We start from the raw sequence: 23,185 nt of genomic DNA, 5'->3' as shown, positions 1-23,185 counted from the left end.
CGGCGCCTACACCGACATCGGATCTTCTGCGATGCAGGACCCTCAACGCTGTCGCGTTAAAATACATAAATGGAAAGGAACCCGAAGATAACGCACTATGCAAGTCGGACTCGTAAAAACGTAATATCCTTTGATATATTAGAATCATACATAGCAGAATGGGCGGCTTGCAATACCTGTGGACTATCCTATGATGGATCCCCGTAGTTTTGCAATAGAGAATCCGGAATAAAGGCAATACAAGCAAATGTTTCTATTGGCAAAAAATGACGCAATTTTTTTTGCGAACTCAAAGCTCTACTGAACGTGAATATGGCCGTTATCCCCTTGATCCTTGGTTTCATATCCTAGTATGAAAGACGTGTCAAAGAAGCGGGTTCCATGGCAGGCGAGACGAAAAAATGAAAAGCGCTTATCTGTGGATGGAGCGCATAATATCTGCATGAAGGAACGCGCGAACAATAGCCAGAGCGCCAGAGTGCGGCTGTCCCAGCGAAGTAATATTATGCACCTTTCAGCATTGATCTTTCGGAGAGTACCTTAGAAGAACGGCAGTTTCAATATGCAAGCAGATAATACTAGAGCCAGTGTCTCTTGAGCAAAGAAGTAATAATGTTCCGCGCACGCAAGAACGTCGCCGAAAATCGTGGGCGCGCATGGTGCTTGCATAGTTGGGCCAGGCTGTAGCTATTGGCGCTGATACTTCGTGCGAAAGTTAAGTAAGTAACCCACTAAGTAACCCACCGTGGTTACTTAGTGGCTTTATCGTTGAGCTCCTAAATACGAGGCCCCGGGATCAAATCCCGGCCAGGACGGCCGCGATCGGATGGCGGCGAAATGCAAAAACGCCCGTGTATTTAGATTGAGATGGGCGTTAAAAAACTCCAGGTGGTCAAAATTATTTTCGAGTGCCCCATTACGGTGCGCCTCAGGATCAGATCATCGTTTTGGCACGTAAAACCTTATAATTTATTTATTTCTTTTTGCATTATAGTTTGGCTATGCCGTAGCAGCATGCAGCCCATTACTGACTTTGTGAACCCACTGTACTGTCACATCTCAGCATCGACTTTGTGAAGTCAATGCTCTGGATATTATACCTGAGTGTCTGGCTGTCGATGGTGAGGTGCTACATGTACGGCAGATTTGATCCCGAATACAGCGTTTACAGCATGTCTATTCGTCAATAGCAGCCTATTGCTATTCGTCAACTGGCCCATTGAGTGAAAAAGCAGGCGTCCGGCATCTGCAGCAGCAAAACGGCCCCGCAATTCACGTTAGCTGCGGAGCCACGTCATGACGACCGCGCCTCGACGGAGCAGAGTGGGCGAGAGGGTTCATCGGGGGAGGGGGGGGAGGGATATTCTGTAAGAGTCCACCTAGTGGACTGTCCATTTTGGCTGCTGCTGATTGGATGGAGTTGTGCGAGTGGGGAGGAGAGGAGTTGCCCCAGACAATCAGCGGCGATTGAAATGGACAGTCCACTAGGTGGACTCTTACAGAATACTGCCACATTAGTGTTGCGTAAAGGGGGAGGGAATCACCGCGACGCCTCGTCACACTCGCTTTCGGAAGCAGTTGTTATCCGTGCGTTCCTTGTACGCGCAAGTTCACGCCATGCGTTCCAACTGCGCTTCAAATCAAAACTTGCTGGTTTGACTGCGAGGAGTACATAACTCGAAGGACCGCTCAGCGGCGTTCAATTGGACATTAATGCTTTCGCATTCACAACTCATAAGAAATGCTTAGGTGTCCTCGGGATTTTAAGGGGTGCTTCTCACGCTCCATGCAGGCCATAATGCCATACAATATAAAGCCTCTTGCGAGACATGAGCCTAGTCTGAAGCTTTTCTCGGTGAGATCAACCTAGTTATTGAACGTCTCGAAGCGCTTTGCTTGCGCGCTCTCTGATCATCATTTTCCAGCATAATACTTGCTATGGGATGTGATGCAGCTCCATGAAATGCCTGGATGTTTCTTGTTGCTTCCGTGCAAGTGCTTAGCAGGTCCCATCCCGAAACTACTGGCCTCCAAAAGGCCGATTATTTTATATATATTTTAGCGCTCTGTTATCTTTTCTGTCCCCTCTGCTGTCGTTGCGCCGTTATTCAAACTTTAATCCATGCAAAGGCTGCTTACGAGAATAAAATAGAATAGCTAAGCCTTTGAATGCAGTTGAGAAAGAAAGAAGAGAAAGCAAAAAATGAAACGGAAGGTTTATATAAAATTTATCATTTCTTTACAGCCAATGGGTAAAAACCTGAAACAATGTGTTCTTGTATATAAGGTAGTCAGCTAATTTATTTATACTAGCTGCATTTTACCTCTTTACATTAACGAACAGAAACCAGAATAAAAAACTTCGGCAGAGACACGTAACAATGCTTACGTGCGGGAATGCGACAACGTTATAGTCTCTTGGGTGAATTGTTTTTCTTTTATACACTCATTTTATACACTCTTGACGTGGCGCCACCTCTTTCCATTGGCTGCGCCATCACGTGCCCAATGACGCACGCACAGGGCTACACATTTAATCCACCAGATGGCTGCCACGTGACGTGTGCAATGACACCCGCACTAGGCACAGCTTTAGTCAGTCAGAACCGTGGAGCCGCCGTCGCATCAGAGAAGCGGGCTCGCCTCGCACCCCGGAGGCCCGGGCGCCATCCCCATCGAGACCGATATGTACCAAATTTACATTACTAAGCCTTTAACCACTTTGTTTCAAGGAACCTTCCTGAGTAATTTGGCATCAGCTCGAGCATTTTGTTTGACGTGTTTCTACTCTTTGCGCCATCGGCAATTTTACAGCAAAACTGTATATTGCTAGGGTTCCATGCATTTTTGTTATCCGTGAACAAAAACTATGGCTCATCAATGGATCATACCACCGCAAGCATTCATGCTCCCGAAAGCAAGCAAAATATGCAATGGCTCATATAGCCCCGTAAGGCAGAGGCTGGAAGTATTCTGCTAAGTGAAACGAACAGTCCTTTAATTCTTTCTCAGCAGGCATACAACATGCAGAACAGCCTGTCAAAAACGGTCATCATCAATGGCTCATACCCCCGTAAGCAAGCAAAAAATGCAATGACTCATAGTCCCGTAAGGTTCATGGCTACTCACTTTACGTGAATTAGCTGTGATGAGACTACCCTTGTTATCTTGGTCGGTGATTTGAATGTGGATGTGTCGGTGGCGAAAACGGAGCGGTTTAAGCGTTCCATGTTGCAGACATATCCCTTTGGGATGCCACAGCAATCCGGCCCAACCGACCACCCAGCGGCGTACGTGCATCGATTTACCATTATCAAAGAATGTGCTTGCAGCTGCGAATCAAGTAATGACTGCCGATCAAGACAATAAATGAGTGTCCGTGCCTTTCGTCACGATGACCGCCCATCAAGACAATAAATGAGTTCGAACCTTTGTTCAAAGTTATGTGTCACCTCCGTGCCATGTGCGAAAAAGCTGGGCTGGTCAACTACCGTCGAAGAGTGGAATGGCTCATAATTTTTTGGTGCCATCGCATGGTCACGCCGATGACGATGTCAGTTTCTCGCATGATGTGGTATTTTATTATTTCATATTAAATTGGCAAGTTCCATTGCGTGTTTAGCCGCACTTCCTTTGTCCATAGCGATGGTCTGTAGGCAAAATAAAAAAAAAATACGTAGGATCTCCCCGGGTATCTGAATGATGGGTAAGTATTTCATAGTAACGACGTGGTATTGAGTGGCCGTGTGCTGGTGTGTTTGGCCTAATTGCGAGAACGACCATGAAAAAAGCGCGGTTTCAACACCGAACTGTTGAGTGCGAGCTGCACGAGACGACGTAGAAGAGGCGAGTAGAAGCAATGTTCACTCGTGTTATAGACAGCCCGCAGCGGATGTGGACGTGGGGTGAAAAGACGAGGGAGATGTAGGAAATGAAGGAAATATATGCAGCTTTCGCGGAAACGTCGGTTTCGGCATGGTGGCGGCGTCGGCATGGTGTCGTTGCTCCTGTTTGTTGCGTTAGGCAGTCTGTTGCTGTTGTTCCCCGCTCTGAGCAGCGTCGTTCATTTGTTTCTGGCGTAATCTGTATTCACGCTGATACTCTGCATTCCTGCGTTTCCGTTCTTCTTCACCAAGGGGCGGTGGCCGTCTTGGCGCCATTGCCATAAATGCGACAGCGCTGCGGCCACACGAAGTGCTGCGGTAGGCGGCAGAACGTGAACTGATGAGGCAAGCGAACTACTGCAGGTGGCTGGGCCAGGTGAGCCGATGACGTTCCGATCCAAAACCACGACTGCTCCACAGTTCTGGCATGTTCTTGTGCGGGCCTGATTGTACACATGTCACGTGGTCACAGAGACGCTCCCGTGCCACTGCTCGCGCGATCGTCGTCGTCTTCGTCTTCCACAACTGGCTGGCTCTGTCTTGAAAGCGATCATCTTACGCGAAGAAGAAAAGGACGGACAGTGTTCTTCTTGGGTAAGCATAGAAATGCCTACGTATTTAAAAGCCGAGGAAACGTTCCTATATGATTACAACACTGAGCTGTGCTGCATCCTACGGAGTGGAAACGCATTAGTAGAACGACACAGAGCAAATGAATCCACGCTTTCAAGAAAGGAAGCTGTATGTGCGTGGCAATTGTCATTTAACGTTGTAATGTGCCCTGCTTCACTTTCACCTGAGCAAGGTGCCAACAGCTAGTGTTGACCTGTCAGCATGTTAGCCTTCTGAGGCACGCTGCCACATAATTTTGTGTGAAAGGAAAAGGAAGCTGTCGCTATAGAGCAAGTACAGAACACATTGCAAGTTTGCAAGATTGCAAGAGACGTAACGGCAAGCAATGTTACACTAGCTCTGGATGTCAGTATTTGGTTGCGGACGCTGCGGGGGATAGTTCTTGCGCGTGCAGGCACGTCCGGTGGTTTAGCCTCTTTTTGCAGGGAGTAATGTTTTAATGCGCTAATATAGCAGGTGAATGTCAGACAGCGATATCTAAGGAAATGCAGCGCCTACTCTCAAGGACAACATACTAAAGTTCAGGTACAATGGCACAGTTCGCTTGACCGCGACAGCAATCCCGGTGCTTGGATTGTACTGCTAGCACCATGGTTGTCTTTTGACTTCGTACCGCACTCACCAAGCATGAATTTACCGCTGACAGCCTTTGGTCAAGCTTGCGCCGAGGATGCACACAAGCACTTACCGGAGTCTCTGGTCGGCCTGAGCTCGCTGAGCAGCGCGATGGGCAGCATGAGGAAAAGCGAGACGACCCACACCACCGCCACGGTGCGCTGCGCGTGACGGGGCGTCTGCCATGCCCGCGAGCGCAGCGGCTGGCAAATGGCGTAGTAGCGTTCCACCGACACCGCCACCAGGGTCCAGTCGGACACGCACACCGACACCGCTGCGCGTGCATAAATGTAGAGAGCGAATTGAAATGTCTGAATCGACGCCGAAGAAAGGACAACTCGTCACAGAGCACACAGCCCTCGAATGAGTGCGGAGGAAAAGCTGACAATTTTGCAGTGGGAAAAGCAAATCGGTTCAGTATGCTCACAGCGCCTCCTATACCTTGTGCATGAGCGCGACAAGTTAACGAGTGCAGTACAAGATGTCATTGCGCTTGCAAAAAAAAAGTGTATAGAGGTAAAAACATTCGAAGGCGCTTTTGATTTTTTCAGGTATGGTGTACTTTGGGGGGTAGGGATATGACATTTTTTTATTAGTATCCTTATGTAACAGAGATGCCTCGATTTCGGTAACATAGTCTTTCCAGCAATATCAAAACGAAACACTGTTATTTTGGAACATACTATGTAGATATCCTGGCGTCACGGCGACGGAAAAATGCAGTAGCTTGTCTTCGATTCCCTGCATGCGCCGTTAAAATAATAATTGTCCCCTGAAACACTTATTCTGCAGTAACATGGAATGTCAAAAGCCTTTATGGATGACCCGAGAAGCCTGAAGATTAAAAAAAATACAATTCTTGCCATAACTTTCAGATCAGCTTTCGTTTTTGCAATACAAATAATTTAACTAAAATCGCAACTTAACTAAAACACTGGAGCTAATTTACCACCAGGGTCGACGAGAATGAAATCCAATGCTGGAGCCCAAGTGCAATACCTCGCCGCATACCGCAAATTAGCGGCTAATTGATTCGGTGATACACGCATTCACAGTTCCAGAGGGATTTCAATGAGTTGGACGCACGACACATGAAACCGCACAACGTTGCATGTCAGGTGGTTTTTAAGCTCGCAGCCATGCGTTGTTAGCTTTCGAATGAAGTAGCACAATTCACGGTGACACAGAGATCTATAGGCATGTTTGTAAGCGCCAGTTCTGGCGTCATATTGTAAGCTGACAGTTTCAAAAAAAAAAGCGAACGTTGATTCACATCACGACGAGGTCTGAGAACGCACTGCAAACCATGACATTCCAGGATTCCATGAGTTCGAAAGTATTATTTATATGTAGAGTAGTCACTAAGCTCAATATATAGCCTCATACGAGGAAGCGGTTCATCCTATAGGAAGATGGTTAGGGCTTGGCAAAGCCATTTCTCTCACCCTGCAGGTAAGGTATGAGCTTGCACATGAGCTGTCCGAAGACGAACTCGCGGAGCAGAACTCCCACGAGGGTGAAGGGCATGCAGAACACGCCGAGGAGCAGGTCGCTAACGGCCAGGTTGAGAAGAAAGAGGTTGGTCACGGTGCGCATGCGCTGGTTGATGGCCAGCGTCAGGATGACCAAGCCGTTACCGAGCACGGCGAGTAGAAGTATGATGGTGTACGGGGCCACCAGGACCGCCTCCTCCGACTGCCACCAGATGGTGGCCGTCGGCTTCTGTGAAAACGGTATGCAACAATAAGGGAAGCTGTATGCAGCATTAATTAAACAGAGTACTTTGGGGCCACATTAAGCATGAAGTGGTGCATGGAATTTGTAAAGGAGTAATGGTGCCAGCGCTAACGTTCGCAAATGCCATTCTGTGGTTAAAATCGGATATCTTCTTGGGGTTGGGAGTTAAACAGAGATCGGTAGGCCGGGTGGTTTTGGGAGTCCAGGGTAGAGAGAGAGAGAGATAGATATGAAGAGGAAAATGCAAGGAGGTTAACCAGATATTAGTATGTGGTTTGCTACTCTACACTGGCGTTTGGAGCCCAGGGCAATGTTACAAAAGAGGCAGTACAGGGTCGCATGGGTTCAACCTCTTTTGAAGTTAGAGAAGCGCAGAGCAATATTAGTTGGGAAGAAAGACTCAGCAACATGGACCGAATAAATAAAGGAATACGCACTTTGCCTGATAACTATTATTGGTAGGTTGAGTATTTGTTACAATGTAAGAGAATGTGCTCTATATCTTCATAGGATTCTTCACAAGAACAATTGGGCTATTAGGTTTTCCGAAGGCTGCAAGGAGTCGTAATCTATGTATTATTGTTTTTATCGCTGTGTGGCGAACCTCATAAGCAGATCTATCTTGAATCATGCTAAACGTTGTGCCCTGTTATTAAACGCAGTCTAGCTTGTAAGTCGGGGACAGATTTTGTTGAGAGCGCAACACGAATCCCTTTTTGACAAATCAAGGAGCGAAATATCACCCTTCTTGTGAGCCTGGCGTGCTAAAGCACCTACAACATCATTCTTCGCAATTACACAATGACTACGAAGCCACTAGAGTATTATATCATGCTGTGCCTCTTTCGCAATGGTGTAAGCTATTTGTACGAAGGACGTTCCGAAAGTAAGTTTCGTTTCTTTTTTCAAAAGAAAATGGCGCCCCAGGTGAAACAAGCAGTCGTCATAAGAATTCACACTCGTTGCTGGTTTAACTACGGAAGGAGAGTTAGTGGCGGAGGAATGACGCATGCACAGAGCGCCGAAGGAGAGCGATTAGCAGTAGACCGGCGGGCCTGTGGTTGTTAGAGTAAAAATCACGATGGCAGGTGGACGTGTGCTGACAAGGTGGTCGCCAGTGGAAGTGCGGGCTGTTATTCGGTATGAATGGGTTAGGGTTGATTAATGCTCTCTGGAGGGTTTTTGCTGCTACATTTGATGGCTGAGATTTAACGTGACTGCTAGTTAATGTATGAATGGGCACGTAGGGCTATAGTGTGTCCGTCATCCATGAAACCTACAGATTGTCTATGGTGAAGAGGTTATGTCTCAGGCCTTGCATCGCAGGGCGCCGAGTTTTACCAGGTTGGTTTCTTCAAACTGACTGCACGCTACGACAAATGTCTCAATGTTGGTGGCGACTATGTGGACAAACGGTGTGAGGTGTGTAGTTCATGATGCCATGGTGTATATTTTGTTTGCAATAAAGTTTCCGTAAGGAAATAAATGACGAAACTTCATTTCGGAACGTCCCTTGTATCTCGTATACTGAAGAATCATTAGCTGAGGAAAAGTTCAAGTTTCTTATGAAGGCTAGTGACGCTTGAGAATCGCTTAAAACTGCCCATTATCGTAGTTGTCGTTGTGAACAAAATTTTATAGCAGAGAGAATCGCATGAAATTCGACAGTGGTTGATGGCGTGCTGCGAGTCAGTTTGTGTGCTGTTTGTTCCCTGTAAACTGCAATCAAGGACGCTGCGGTAAAAGTGATAAATTGATGATCCGTGTGTGTGTATACTTGGGTGCGGTTTTGGTGCTCAGTGTATATATGTGATAATGTCATATATGTTTAAACAGAACGTGCTATCCTACGTAAAATAGTCGATTCGTTACCGGTAACTTATACTTGCGCCCATTCCTTGTCTTTCATGCAGACTTCTAAATGTGTTAAAGAAATGTGGCAAAGCTGAAGCATATGCTGTGTTAAGATAGACGCCACCCTTGTATTATGCTGCTTTACAGTAACGACGCTTTTGTAGACAACAAGGCACAGCGCAAAACTAAAAGTAAATGCAGAGTGTTCCCCTACTGTGACGTAGATTGTTGGGCCCGAGCCGTGGTCACTGTTTTCTTTCGCATTCTTTGCCAACATCTCGCGTTCCTGGAAGCATAATTTTTGGATGATTTCACTTTATTCTCTATATATACTCACACAAAACGCCCATGTTGTTTTAAAAAGGTTAATATTATGCTCTATTTAGGCAAGCGTAAGAAAACCACGATGAAGATAGTGCGTGTTTGTTCTTTCCGTCTTTTGTCGTAACAAGGCAACCTTTCTATTGATAGGCGGCGTTCGTGTGCCCTTTTTGTACCTCTTGGGTCCGCGGTTCCTTTCTTTTTACACCTGCTTTTTCGAATAATGAAGCCTTACCAACTCGCCCAGCTTTCTCTCGTTTTACGCTAAAACAATTTAAAATTTTCTTCAGGAGAGGCTGCCAGTGCGATCACACTGCCTGATACAAGAAGCACAAATAGCGATTGAGTGCCAATAAAACATATTAAAACAACACGGCGGTCGCTGTGAAATTTCATTATTTTTTAAGCTGGCATCAAAATGGGGAATATTTACGACACACTTCCAAAAACTTCTCATGAAGTCAGCACGACTATAATGAGGGTGCGCAACTTCAGGTTAAGGCTGACTAATGCGCTCTGGAGGGTCTTTGCTGCTACATTTGATGGCTGAGTTTTAACGTGACTGCTAGGTAATATAGATACAAGGTTTTCATGGAATGCATCTGTTGTAAGTCTACTCGTCAGGTTCGTGTCACGTTCTGCGACGTGTCCCATCATGTCCACAAATGAGTACGTAGGTGTAGAAAAACGTACTTTATTGAAACAATATGCGAAGTAAAATGTCACATTTGAGCCCAGATACAAAAAATTACGCAGATTCAACCCGCATGTTGAACCGTGTGCGAAGCGGTTAATTTAATGCTCAAAAACTAAGTGTGATGCGTACACCTGTTTTTATCGCCATCCTATGCAACGTGTGATCTCGTACAAGGATTCTGTTTATGCGTTGCGCAGGTCGCAACTGCATTGTTATGATATCTTCACGCCTGCCCACGCACAAGCTATGCCGAAATGTAAGCAACAGTTCACGCGAATGCACAATGTGGGACATCGACGCAGTGACGTCACCAAGGCGACGTTTGACGACGGAAGAATGGCGAGGAGAGATGCACGGAGAGAGAACTGCGTCGCAAAAGACAGTGGCAGCGTTGGCTACTATCCGCTCACTTTTCTCCGGCGTATCAGGCCTAACGAAAGCTGGCATGGAAAAACTACGCACGTGCCAACCCTCTCAAAGAGCTATTTTGCTTCGGCACCGGAGATGGCACGATTTCGCCCTCTCGGTTAGGCCACCTGACTGCTGTGAGATGCGGATCCCACTATGGGACGCGTAATGCTTTCATTTTAACGCACTAGCGTTACGGGCCCCTGTCGCAAAATATCAGATGTCGGCGTCGGCCATCGCTTAGCGAAAAGTCATTCCGCACCACAACCACGCAAGCCCTTCGCGTGACGCAGGTGCGTTACTCAACTAATTGAACCCCTCAAAGTGAAATGCGTAGAACAATCGCAAAGTACTACCTGAACACAACCTACGGATGTGATAGCTTTGGAGTTTGAATATACTATAAAACAATTCTGTTACGTGGAAACTCAAACACAAACCCATCTTGCGAGCTGCGTGGCCCGCTCGTTTCCTAGCAACAACACCACCGCGCTTGCGTTCGCGTATCCGCAAGAAAGCAGCGGTTGCCGGGAAACGTCACAAGCAGTCAGGGATAGTGGAAATCTGTCGCGTTCCTCACTGAAAGGCGAAGCTTAACCGTAATCCAAGTTTTTCTGTTTGTGGGCTATTTGGCGAGACGCCGAAGCAACCACGGTAAGAAAAGGGCGGCAGGATTCGCAGAGAACAATGTTAGCTAACACTTGTGTGTGCATATTGCCATTGTATCTGCATTTCCCTGTGTTATTGCCATTTCCTCAGGGCGGTTACAATCCATCATTTAAAAAACAACATCTGCCACAGTACTGATCAATGAAAGGCAGACGTATCATTTCTGTCGAGCTTTACGCATACGTACAATTATGCTCTAATGAGACGCAAACGCCGAAAAGCAATGTAGAGTGCCTCTCATGCTTAATTAAGTATTTGAAATGCGTGATCGCGGCCGCGTAATCGGGCCTCAAATGAGCTCTAACCCTGAATATTAGCGTCTGTGGGTGAGCCAATCAGATCGTGCACGTCGGCAAACGTGGGAAGGAAAAAGAAAGCGCTTCGTTTTATTCCAGCGTGGCAACACACGAATAGCTAATGTGCGGCAGGGCACATACATTTAGCATGTATGACACTAGTTCTCCATTGAATGAGCGAAATTTACCTGGGATATTTTTTTATTGCCTCCTGAAATTAAAGGAGAAAAGCTTCATTGCTGAATTCGGCCCTCGTTATACACGCCTCCGTTCATGACACAGTGCGGCCTTCACAAACGGGGACTTAAGTTTAAAAAAACGATTCTGAAATGGTATGGAAACTTGTAGAAGCATCTAGTAAGGAAGTGAATATATTCTGACGCATTAGCATTATTTAGACGGAAGAGCATCTTATTTGCCTATGAACTAGTTAATCCCACGATACGCAAAATAACAATGACAAAAAGTACAGTTATAAGGAGAGCAAGCTTGGACGAAAGGTGTTTCAGAAGAGTGATTTTTGTTTTTGGGCCCCGTAGTGTGCTCAAGAAAACGATGAAAGAGGGGTACAGTACCCGCGCAAAGTACTGGAGAGGCAGCTTGTGTACTTTCGTGCCTGTGTCTTCCCTACCTTTTATTCCTCCGAGTCAAACGCAGTGCAAGACATCAGCGAACATGCAACGTCTAGTCCCTCTTGTTTCATTGCTACGCGAAACTAAAGCACGTGCAACACAACTGTCGCTTCGCATTATGACCAAAAAGGGAACACGTACCTCCTGTTTGCTTGAGGAGCTGTTAGCGAAGGAATAATTGTACGTATCCATTGCGGCAAAAAAAAAGGAACGTTGATGCCTATAGCTTCACGTTTTGTAAGAACCGGCCTTCTGAAACGAGAAACAGATGAAATACGTCAATCAATTTCCGTCAAGCACGGACATTCACCAAAGGCCAAAAGCCAATCTTAATATTGGGCACGTGAAAGTGAGTTTGCTCTCACGATTTCACTGAAACTGCCATGAGCAATAAGTTATTCATGCGCTCCGAAGGCTAGCCTGTAGCCTGGTTCTTGTAGCCAAGCCACCAAAAGTATTCATTGAATGTTCATAGAATGTGGGTGCCCGTGATCTCTCTGTGTGCGTGCTCTCGTATACATGAACATGTTTGTATACACACATCTCATAGAATTACTACAAAATTATTTAAAGTGTCTCTGTCACATCATCATTGTACATAACCACTGTGTACACTGTATATATAGAAAATAATTTTATATATGTGACAATTAGTTCGCGTGTAACTGTACGTTGCCGTGGCTCTACATGGTGATATATTAGTGAGCGAGGACTCGGGACACTCCTTTGAAAACGTGCCATGTATACAACGCTCCATTGCATATGTTATCGTCGTGGTGGAATTGTGCGGTGATTATGACCCAGTGTTCGTATCGTCTCTTGCTGAAGTAAACTTTTTCTAAACACGTGTTAACAAAAAATAACAAAAAAATATTGGAGGACGCTTAAGCTTCGCCTTCAAGAGTGGAACGCGACAGCGTTCCCGTCGACCCGCCAAGGGGTGTAAGACAATGCATTACGGCGCAGCGATCACTTACGAGGCGCCCCGCATCGGACTTTGCGCTCACCTGTCACGCGGTGAGCGTCGAGCAACGCAGCGTTCGGCGCGGCAACAAAACGTGCGCCTGAGCAAACGGAACGAACCAAAGAACTCGGTGTCTCGGAGGGGGAAACGATCTACGCCAGCCAAACGTCGTGAACGGCATGGGCAGAGAGATAGATAGATAGTAATCTAAAGAAAGGAACGGCGCTTGGTTCAGCAACCCCTGTGGGAGCACGGCGAAGCGTCGTCATGGGAGAGGGAGTCAGGGCCGCGATGCGCCTGGAACCGGTCCCCGCACAGCCCCAATGCGCGCGTGGCGCGCCACCTGTCGGGGCAGCGCCGTACATTGAGAGGAGGGGGTCTTCTGTGTTTGCCGCAAGATGGCTCTGCGTGTGCGGTAAGCGCAGAAGAAATGTAGCGGAAACGTACTTCGCTACTCGTGTAACTGCGACTTCTGTAAGTTATATGCTCATAATTACCGATATACACCGCAGTATAACTTTCTACGGCACGTTTCTAAGGCAACACCACATTCACTAGAAGCGCTTTTGTACCGCTTTTAAGAATCGAACTCCTGGCTGAGTGGTAGCGTCTCCGTCTCACACTCCGGAGACCCTCGTTCGATTTCCACCCAGCCCATTTTGGAAGTTGCTTTTTATTTATAAAGTGCCTGCCGTGATTTATCACTCACAGCCAACGCCGTGGACGCCGACGACACGGCTTTTCTGTGACACCAGCTCCTTAACGCTATCGCGTTAATAAAGCGGTGGTAGAGCAAGTTTCTGAATGCAGCAAAGAAAAAAATGTCCGAGGACACCTAGGCAGTTCTTACGAGCTGTGAATGCGAACGTATTATTGGCCAATTGAACGCCGCTGAGGCCCGCCGTGTTACTTAGTGGCTATGGTGTTTGGCTACTAAGCACGGGGTCGCGGGATCGAATTCCGGCCACGGCGGCCGCATTTCGATAGGGGCGAAATGCTAAAACACCCGTATACTTAGATTTAGGTGCACATTAAAGAACCCCAGGTGGTCGAAATTTCCGGAGTCCCCCACCCACTACGGCGTGCCTCATCATGAGAAAGTGGTTTCGGCGCGCAAAACCCCATAGCTTAATTTTAGTTTTTTTAACGCCGCTCAGTGGTCCTTCGTGTTACGAACTCCTCGCGGGTAAGCGAGCGCGTTGAGACGCTTGGCCTACGTTTCCTAGACAGCGAAAGGCCGGCGCATTTCGATCCGTGACGTCATGCTACCTTGCCCGACCGCCATAGAATGTAATGGGGATGCTCCCGAGTAAGCTGCGGTGATTTTGACGTCACGACGGGCTTGCCAGTGGGAATTGCGGTCCAAGTGGTATTATTTGATGAAGCAGATTCCACAGGCCTGCATCTAGGAGGCGCAGGTTTAGCCCAGTGGGTAGGACACGGCTTCTTAATGTGGGGTCGTAGGTTCGATACCCACTACCACCAACGTTTTCCTTTCGAATTTATTCTGTTTTTTATACATTCGTTTCTTAATAGCGGTTACCGAGGCGAAGTTGTAACGCAGGTTGAGAGCTTGCGGGGGCAAGGAATGCGCGGATAACACGGGTTTCCTAGAGTAAGAGGGAGGGTGACGTAGCGTCGCGGTGATACTCTCACCCCTCACGCAACACGTGGCGCGGCAGCGTGGCAGCGGGTTTCCCTGTTGCCCGCTCTGATCCGCAGAGGCACGCAGGTGAAGTGGCATCGCAGCCACTGGGAGTTTAGGCGCCGTTTCGATACTACAGACGCCGGCATTTTCGCTCAATGGGCCACTTGATATTTTCACGTCAAAAAGCAAAAAAAGAAAAAGAAAAGGTATATGGCAAGTATTTGCATGTAATTACATTAACTGAGTAATTGATACTGACTGGAACGTTTTAGAAGTCGTTTTTTAGCGTTTGCTGTACGACATCAAAAAATTACAGATACATGTAATTGTGAGCCAACAAAAGTAAAACAGTAACAAGTAGTGTTTCAACTTTTACGCTTTCTAAGATTTGTGTCACAGGGAATAAACATTTGCTTAGTTGTTTACAAGATCATCACAGGAAAGGTCAGGGTGTCCATATTTTGGCGCTACATCGCAGAGTTGCACGCTCGGTAACTTGCGTGGAATTTGGCGGGTTTCATGAACCCTCAGCGCGGTGCCGTCTGCCCAAGTACCTATTTCGAAGGCCAGAACAGGCAATACCACAGCGCATGAGGACTAGTGCTCCGCAAAGGAGTCGTTCTTGAGAAGATAGTGCCGTCTCCTGTGACAGCACCCTGCCGTCGCAGTAAACAAGTTCCAATCCAAAAAAAAAATCGTTGAAGTCTACTTACTTCTTTTCCTGCCCACATTTTCTGCACCTCCAAGTAATAACACACAATATAATGAGCGTAGCGAACAATGTGGTCTCTTCGGATGGCTCTCTGTATAACTGACAGACAAAATTCTCGAAAGCCTTACTTGCGCAATAAAACGGTTCACTTACAAAGAGACAGCGAATCAGTGCCTTGAGCAAAGAAACTCAAGTTCTTTAGACATACTTCAGAGAAAATAAACAGTGCAGTACAGGTGCCCATCCTGTCGTATGTGTTTGTCGGTCCGCAGATATATCTTAACAAGCTTTTAAGGCAGGGATATCGCAATGAGAGATCGTTTTCTCGCTATACGTCATACGAGTCTGCAGAGATCCAGAGCATTTGCCGAAGAGGCCATGGTGAAATTTCGTCGTTCTCTCAAGAAACTAAAAACTCAAGTTGAGCGATCAGCGAGATATGTGCTACCGCACTCAAAACGCTCTTGCGTACACATACACTGTTCGACATACGGCGCGCGCAAACAGACATGGTGTCAAGAAACCGATGCTTAAAAGTACAGCACGCAGAAAATTATACTTCAGAGAAAATAAACAGTGCAGTACAGGTGCCCATCCTGTCGTATGTGTTTGTCGGTCCGCAGATATATCTTAACAAGCTTTTAAGGCAGGGATATCGCAATGAGAGATCGTTTTCTCGCTATACGTCATACGAGTCTGCAGAGATCCAGAGGATTTGCCGAAGAGGCCATGGTGAAATTTCGTCGTTCTCTCAAGAAACTAAAAACTCAAGTTGAGCGATCAGCGAGATATGTGCTACCGCACTCAAAACGCTCTTGCGTACACATACGCTGTTCGACATACAGCGCGCGCAAACAGACATGGTGTCAAGAAACCGATGCTTAAAAGTACAGCACGCAGAAACTTGTAGGCGACAATAGCTTGTTGCAACACGCTCGACAATCATTTTCGTCTAGCTAAACAATTTGCTGGTGTCTGAGCTAAAATGTACCGTATCTGCGCGTGTGCTTTCTTTTGAATTATTTTTATTGCACACTTATATCGACATTTTACCGGCTTTCAAGTATAAAATTGCTATAGAACTTGATTTCCGGCCGGTAATGGCGTTTTGCTGCCTAATGCTTATAGCAATTATGGAACAATGAGCATTGTTTTTTCTCTTTTATTATGCAATACACTTAGACGTGAATCGAAAGAACTTAAAGCTGGTAATACATTTAACTAATCATGTTTTATTCAATGTTTAATTGTTGGACTTCATTAATATGCATATTCTGCATATTCCCCTGTGTATCCCTGCTGTTGTGTAACTAGTAAATATTTATTTCTTTAGTGATTCACTTATTAACTGATTTATTTATTTATTTATTTATTTATTTATTTATTTATTTATTTATTTATTTATTTATGCAACAGTAAACCGACCCTCCCTGTAGGATGTATAGTTGAACTCTAGGTAATGAATTCTCATTCATTGAGAAGAACCGCTTGAGAGGGCAATTTATTTATATTTTTATATGATCATATTGAACAAAGGCTAATTAGCACATTAACAGAAGTTAGGGTGCTGCGACGATAGAAAGCATGAAGGGAGTAAACGCAGCGTGAAAGAAGAAACATAAAGGCACCTTGCGAAGTAGCGACACTGAAAGTGCACAGCGATTGAGTTCGGAAGTGAGCATTCTGCGATTGGACAAAGAAGACAGTAAAACTAGAGTGCGACACTTCGAGAAAAAAAAAGAGTCGTTAGAGCACCGAAATAAACACGCACTTAAACACAAACCAGAAATGTGAGAGCACTATTACAGTGTACCTGCTTTTCTTTAATTAAATGTACGTAAGCAGATGCTGGCGAACCGTAGAAGCGCCAGATGCTCCATTGCTTCGATGTGCAATAAAAGGACGAACATTGTGCATTTGTATGTGTTCTATAATTGCGCTCCAGTGACCAATATGAATAGGCCTCACCAACAAGGTGAACAGAAAGCACTGGAGTGTAGCTAGAAGAAATGCCATTAAATAAAGTCCTTCAAGTTGGCGCCCTCTTCGACGCAGCCGCATAAGGTGAGAAGGATCGCAGTAAGTCGCCGTCAAAAAGCGAACAATGCGCGCGCTTAGCACTGTATGCTATAAACAAGTGATAACACGCAAATATAGAGGGCCACTCAAACCCTAAATGCCACGCAAAACACAGGCAGCTGCAATTCAGTGACAACGACGACAACAATAGCACATCGACGATTGCACGACGACTACGGCACGATGGCCATGAAGGAAGACGCCGACATTTGCACGATGACGACGAAGAAGAACGATAGCGGCTTGACGAACACAACGATCACCTGATAGAAATGGCAGCACGGTGGGGACAGCACTGACGACGGCAAAACGAATACCATGATGTTTGCGCTTGCAGCATCCGATCACTGATGGGAAGTGAGTGAATGAATCAACGAATAAATAAATAAATAAATAAATAAATACTTTTGAAGTATTAACTTCAAGGGACCATGATGATGATAAACATAGTAATGCTACCTGCGAAAAGACGCACGCAACGCGCCGACGCAAGCATAAATGCGCATGTACAGCTAAGGGTGTTGACAGTCGTATAAAAGAAGCAGCTTGTTTATCGCTTAGGGTTTAGACGTAGTGGAAGCTGAATTAGCGCCGCATCTGGGAGAAATGGGCTAGCAAGTAATCGTCACAGATACGACCGGGTCGGCGCTCTTGGCCTCGCCATAATGTCAATTATACCGCAGAAATACACCTGTTATTCTAGTAGGGCGCAGCTCTTAGGCACCCGCTCCTGCGTTTGGCGCCGGCATTCGTCGGCGTCGTCCCTCGTCGTAACCTAGCGAACGAGCACAGCGAAAGTTGCAAGTGCGAACGCGGAGCGCAGCGGCGATAAAAGACGGCGATAACGAAGAGAGCGCGAGGATGAAAGCGGAGGAGGAGGGTGCAGCGTCACTATGAAGCAGAAGGTGGAGGAAGAGGGTATGACGAAAGCGTGAGAAGGAAAGCGTAGTGCCGCGTAAGACGGACTCTGCGGCAACGACCGCTACGAGATGGCGCCAAAGTAGCGCGCCGTAAAGTAAGTAAGTAAGTAAGTAAGTAAGTAAGTAAGTAAGTAAGTAAGTAAGTAAGTAAGTAAGTAAGTAAGTAAGTAAGTAAGTAAGTAAGTAAGTAAGTAAGTAAATAAATAAATAAATAAATAAATAAATAAAGCATCTCTATTCGCTTATTCTGTCTCTTGCTTGACAATATTTCTGCATTCCTTATTGTTTTTGAATGCTCAGAGGAAATTTAGCTCGGAGCGAAAGTGGTGATGAACGACTGCGCGCAATGCGCGTGATTTTACAATTCATATTTACAAGTCAACGCCACCAGCATACAAAATAAATAAAGGTAAACAACAACAAAAACAACAACAACAACAACGAAATACACCTTTTTACCACTTTAACAATTTACAGTATTTCTTCTCACACCAATTAAACGCGTACAGTCAAAACAACAGAAAGACAGAAACTACACGAAGACGCAGGGCTTACCGGCATTAGCGTTAACTCCGGACGCATCGCCGACATAAAGATCCACAAACGCTCTGATGAAGCAGTGCGGTTGCTGACGGTGGAGCGAACGTCTTCGCAGTGACGCGGCGCGCAAAACTGTGCGTCAAAGCAGGGCTACGGCGATGCCCGAGCGCGTCGTCGCCCTTTCCCATCGGGGGACTCGATGCGCCACCCGCCTGCTCACACTGCGCCTCCCTTTCGCTGTCGCTTCCCTTCCTCGGTCACGTGAACACATTGCCGTCAACGAGCGCCACCGGTCTCCGTCGCGGCTCGCGCCGCTAGCGCGGGTTCTCTGCCGCCCCCGGCTCACTGGGTGAGAAATGGCAAGCTCTGCGAGATGCCTGCTGTGACCGGCGTGCGCCAATATCCCCACATAGGATCTTTATGAACTTCGTGTGTGTAGCTTCCACAGGGAGACATACCTGTTCGACCTCCTTTACAGTTCTTCAAATGAGCGTCGAACCAACGTTTGAGTAAGTTACATATATTCACAGTGAAATATTTAGCGCGCACAATTGACAAAGACACAGTGAAGGGGGACACACGAGCGCTTACTCACAACTGTTTATTTTCGGAAAGATACAGGACATAAGTACCCCAGCTATCCGCACTGAGCACGTGCGACAAAAGTCGTCAGTATAAACAGAAACAGATTAAAAACATATTAAAATGTTTCAACCAGTATTTAAAATGCGAATTCTTTGTCAGTGATTGCAACCGATGGTGGGCTTTCGCATTTTTCAGCACACTTTTTGATATGAAACGCTTCTGTAATTTTAATGTCAGGGTCAAAATCTGTTTTTAATCTGTTTTTAATCTGTTTCTGTTTATACTGACGACTCTTGTTGCACATGCTCAGTGCTGATAGGTGGGGTACCTATGTTCTGTATCTTTCCGAAAATATACAGTTGTGCGTAAGCGCTCGTGTGTCCCCCTTCACTGTCTCCTTGTCAAATGTGCGCGCTAAATATTTCACTATGAATTCGTACAAACTCGCCCAGCTATCAGTTCTGCTGCAAGTTATATATACTCTACCCTCTGCCCACCGGTGATGTTACTACAGTACTGTCTAAAGCCCATTCAAGTATCATGAGCACCTAAACTACTACACATAATGTACTAGTGTTTAGGCTAAAGACCTGACCACAAGGCAGACGCACATCGTATAAACATTTCGCTGTGTCGGGAGTGCTTTAAATAGCAAAGCGGTTCGGGGATACATTGTAGAACGAATGGCTGGAGCCGTCCTCGCGTCCCACCCACCATTTCCGTCCACTTATCTTTGCGCGCTGAAGTGGAATATACTGAATTCTATGAATCTCGGGCTAAGATGAGAAACATCGCCATGCGTATCTGGCACTAGGCTTATTTGTGGTTCAAGCAGCTCAGTAGCAGGTCAGAACAAGTTACAGCTCAGGCAGACCTCTCTGGCTTTCTGTAAATAAATTTCTCTCTCTAAGCAGCTCATTATTGGGCTGTGTTGCTTTTTTATTTTAATTTATTGTGGTAGCAACTATATGGGAACTCCAGGAACATTTTTGCCGTCGCCGTCTGCGCTGCCATCGCCGGGATGTTCTGCATAAAATTCAAGGGTGATAACACCGCGGCCGCGCCGTCTGCTGCGTGTGCGAGTGAAAGCATGCGAGGGTGAGTCGACGATCACGGCTCAATGTGGCGCACACGAGGGAGGAAGTCGCGCGAAAGGCCGCGGGGGGATGGGAGGGAGGGAGGGGGGTGTCGCCAACGTGCCCGCCTCAACACCGACGCCAGTCAACAAGACCGCAAAACTCGCTATGATGCATCTCACGGTGTCGTTTCCTTCCACCCTGGACACGAAGTGTTACTGTAGATCCCTGTTCGCGCTCCTGGCTTGTGCGAGAAACTTCAGTCCCGTTTTATCGGGCCCTACATTGTTCGGGAGCAGACTTCACTAGTTAACTATTCTGTTACTCCAGTTGTTTCGGCTTTGGACGGCCGCTGCCGTGCCACAGAGATTGTCCATGTTTCACGTTTAAAGCCTTTCATACGGCGGTTGCCGCCATAACCAGCGGCCAGGTTGGCCGCTTCCACGCGCGGGGGAAATTGTGGGGCATTATATTACCCCTTCATCTTCTTCATCTGTATATATTCATCATCATGGCCAGCATCACCGTTTTCAGCGCGCGACAGGCTAAATAAACCGGCAAGGCTTAACAGCTGTCTCGATACACATATATATATATATATATATATATATATATATATATATATATATATATATATATATATATATATATATATATATATATATATATATATATATATATATATGCAGACGAGGGACGTTCTGAAGGTAAGTTTAGTCGTTTTTTTTTTTTCAGGGATGATTGTACACCAGGTGCTGCAAACAACTCTCATAAGAATCTGCTGGTTCAATGACGGAAGGAGCGTCAATGGAGGAGGAATAATGCATACGCAGAGTGCCGAAGAGAAAGCAGCAGCAGACCAGCGTGCCCGAGGCTATTCGAGTACAAATAACGATAGCAGACGGACATGCGCTGACAGCGTGGTCACCAACGGAAGTGCGCGCTGTTATCCGGTATGCATGGGCGCATGTTACCTGCATTGAAAGCCGCACTCTCCAGACGTCACTTCCAAAACAATGCTGAGGCGGAGCAGGCTACGCGACACTACCTTGCATCGCATGTCACCAAGTTTACCAGAGTGGTTTCTTCAATCTAGATTGCACGCTACGACAATGTCTAAATGTTAGTGCCGACTGTGTGAAAAAATAGTGCAAGGTGTAGGGTTCATGGTGTATTTTTTGGTTGGCAATAATGTTTCCGCGTGGAAGTAAGTGACGAAGCTTATTTTAGGAACGTACCTCCTATGCAGTCAAATCATAAGAAGCCATCAAGCAGTGACACAAATGACTCATAACGACACAAATGACACAATACGCCACTATGTGTTTTGGGAGGGAATTCCACAACAATATTGTACTTGAACAAAAAGAAAGATGAGTTCATATATGCCATGTGTCCGTTTACACGCGCTACTGCGTTGGTATGGCTGAGTCGAGATGACACTTTATGCTGTGGTTTTAGTAGCACGTGGCATGATTTCGGGTGATAGAAGAATGAGTGGAGCAGACAAAGACGGGATATGACACGGCGTGATGCGAGCGGTGACAGACCAAGTGATTGCTTGAGTGACAAAATACTGACGTAAGACGAGTAATTTGAGGCGATGAAGCGAGCGGACTGGTTCTCAATCGATTCCAAATGCACGGTCAGATGTGCTTGTGAGGGATGCCAAATGGATGATGCATATTCTAGTTTTGGATGGACAAGCGTTAGGTGTGCCAGTTTTTTTAAACTCTCGCGATGCAGCGCTCAGATTACGACGTCAATAACCCAGCGCTCGTGAAGCATTGGGACAAATAATTTCTATGCGGCATTTCTATGATAGCGATGATGTCATATGTATTCCTAGGTTTTTGTATGCTGATGTGGCTTCAATAGAGACATTATTCATCGTGTAGGTGTTGGTAATGAGGGTGTGCTTGCGAGTAAATGAGATTGATTTGCAAATAGGGGTATTTAGTGGCATATGCCATTTGTCGCACCAGTCGTCAATGGAATGTAAGTCAAGTTGTAATTGCAAGGAGCCTTCACACGAGTTAATGGGATTGTAAATGACGCAGTCATCAGCAAATAGCTGTAGTTTTGCAGTAATTTTAGCCGATAGGTCGTTAATATACATAAAAAATAACAAAGGGGATAATCCAGCTCCATGGGTTGCTCCAGAAGTAACGTCCATTAGTGGCGAGCGATTGTTATTAGCTGAAGTGAATTGCTTTCGTCCATTGAGAAAGTGCTCGATCCATGAGATTAGGTTCCGTGGTAAGCCGAGGTTCGAGAGTTTACTAAGCAATAGAGAATGAATTACGCGATCAAATGCCTCCGAGAAGTCTAAAAATACAGCGTCTACTTGTATGTGAAGGTCCACATGATGTAAAAGGTCATGAGTGAACTCGGGAAGTTGACTTTCGCACGATGAAAACTTTCTAAAGCCGTGCTCGTTGGGTTAAAGAAATTAATTGATTCTAGGTGAGTCATTACACTGGACGCTATTATGAGTTCCAGAACTTTGGACGAAATGCTTGTCAGAGAAATTGGGCGGTAATTCCTAACGTTGGTGTGGTCATTTGTTTTGAAAATAGGGATTATTTCCGCTTTTCTCCAGTCATCGGGGACGTCACCTGCATTTAATGATTGCGTAAATATTAAATTGAAAATTTTAGCTGATCGTGAAACAGTATTTTTAAGAAGCTTGCTATTACTTTGTTTGCACCCAGCAGACGAGGACAGTTTGAGTCCATTAATTAGGTTATGTTTACCTTGAGCGGTAATAGTTATTTCAGGCATTTCGTTCAGAGGGGAGTTGGGGGCGGTTTCAACGGAAAAGCTTCTCGAGCTAAAAACACTGATGAAAAATAACTGTTGATGGCAGTAGCACATTGTTCACCTTCGATTGGCTCGCCGTCGGCATTAACAAG

General features: G+C 46.0%; 1 protein-coding gene across 7 annotated transcripts in view; it reads right to left on the bottom strand.

The window, feature by feature from the left end:
* Positions 1-23,185, bottom strand: part of LOC135903925 (gastrin/cholecystokinin type B receptor-like) — a 253,501-nt gene that overhangs the window by 10,767 nt on the left and 219,549 nt on the right. For 4 of the 7 annotated variants that reach the window (XM_065434397.2, XM_070535222.1, XM_065434400.2 and 1 more), the window contains exons 2-4: positions 11,888-11,998; positions 6,578-6,854; positions 5,206-5,406 (exon numbers count right to left, since the gene is read on the bottom strand). In XM_065434397.2, the coding sequence (XP_065290469.1) occupies positions 5,206-5,406; positions 6,578-6,854; positions 11,888-11,938 (529 nt within the window). In that variant the 5' untranslated portion in view covers positions 11,939-11,998. Of the gene's footprint in view, positions 1-5,205; positions 5,407-6,577; positions 6,855-11,887; positions 11,999-18,624; positions 18,892-23,185 lie in introns of those variants that run through there. The other 3 variants (XM_065434398.2, XM_065434396.2, XM_065434401.2) reach the window with 3 other exon arrangements.

This window comes from Dermacentor albipictus, chromosome 3, assembly GCF_038994185.2.
Source record: "Dermacentor albipictus isolate Rhodes 1998 colony chromosome 3, USDA_Dalb.pri_finalv2, whole genome shotgun sequence".
Classification (NCBI taxonomy): domain Eukaryota; kingdom Metazoa; phylum Arthropoda; class Arachnida; order Ixodida; family Ixodidae; genus Dermacentor; species Dermacentor albipictus.
The sequence above is the reverse complement of the archived record's forward strand: the minus strand, read 5'-3'. Positions and strand labels throughout refer to the sequence as shown.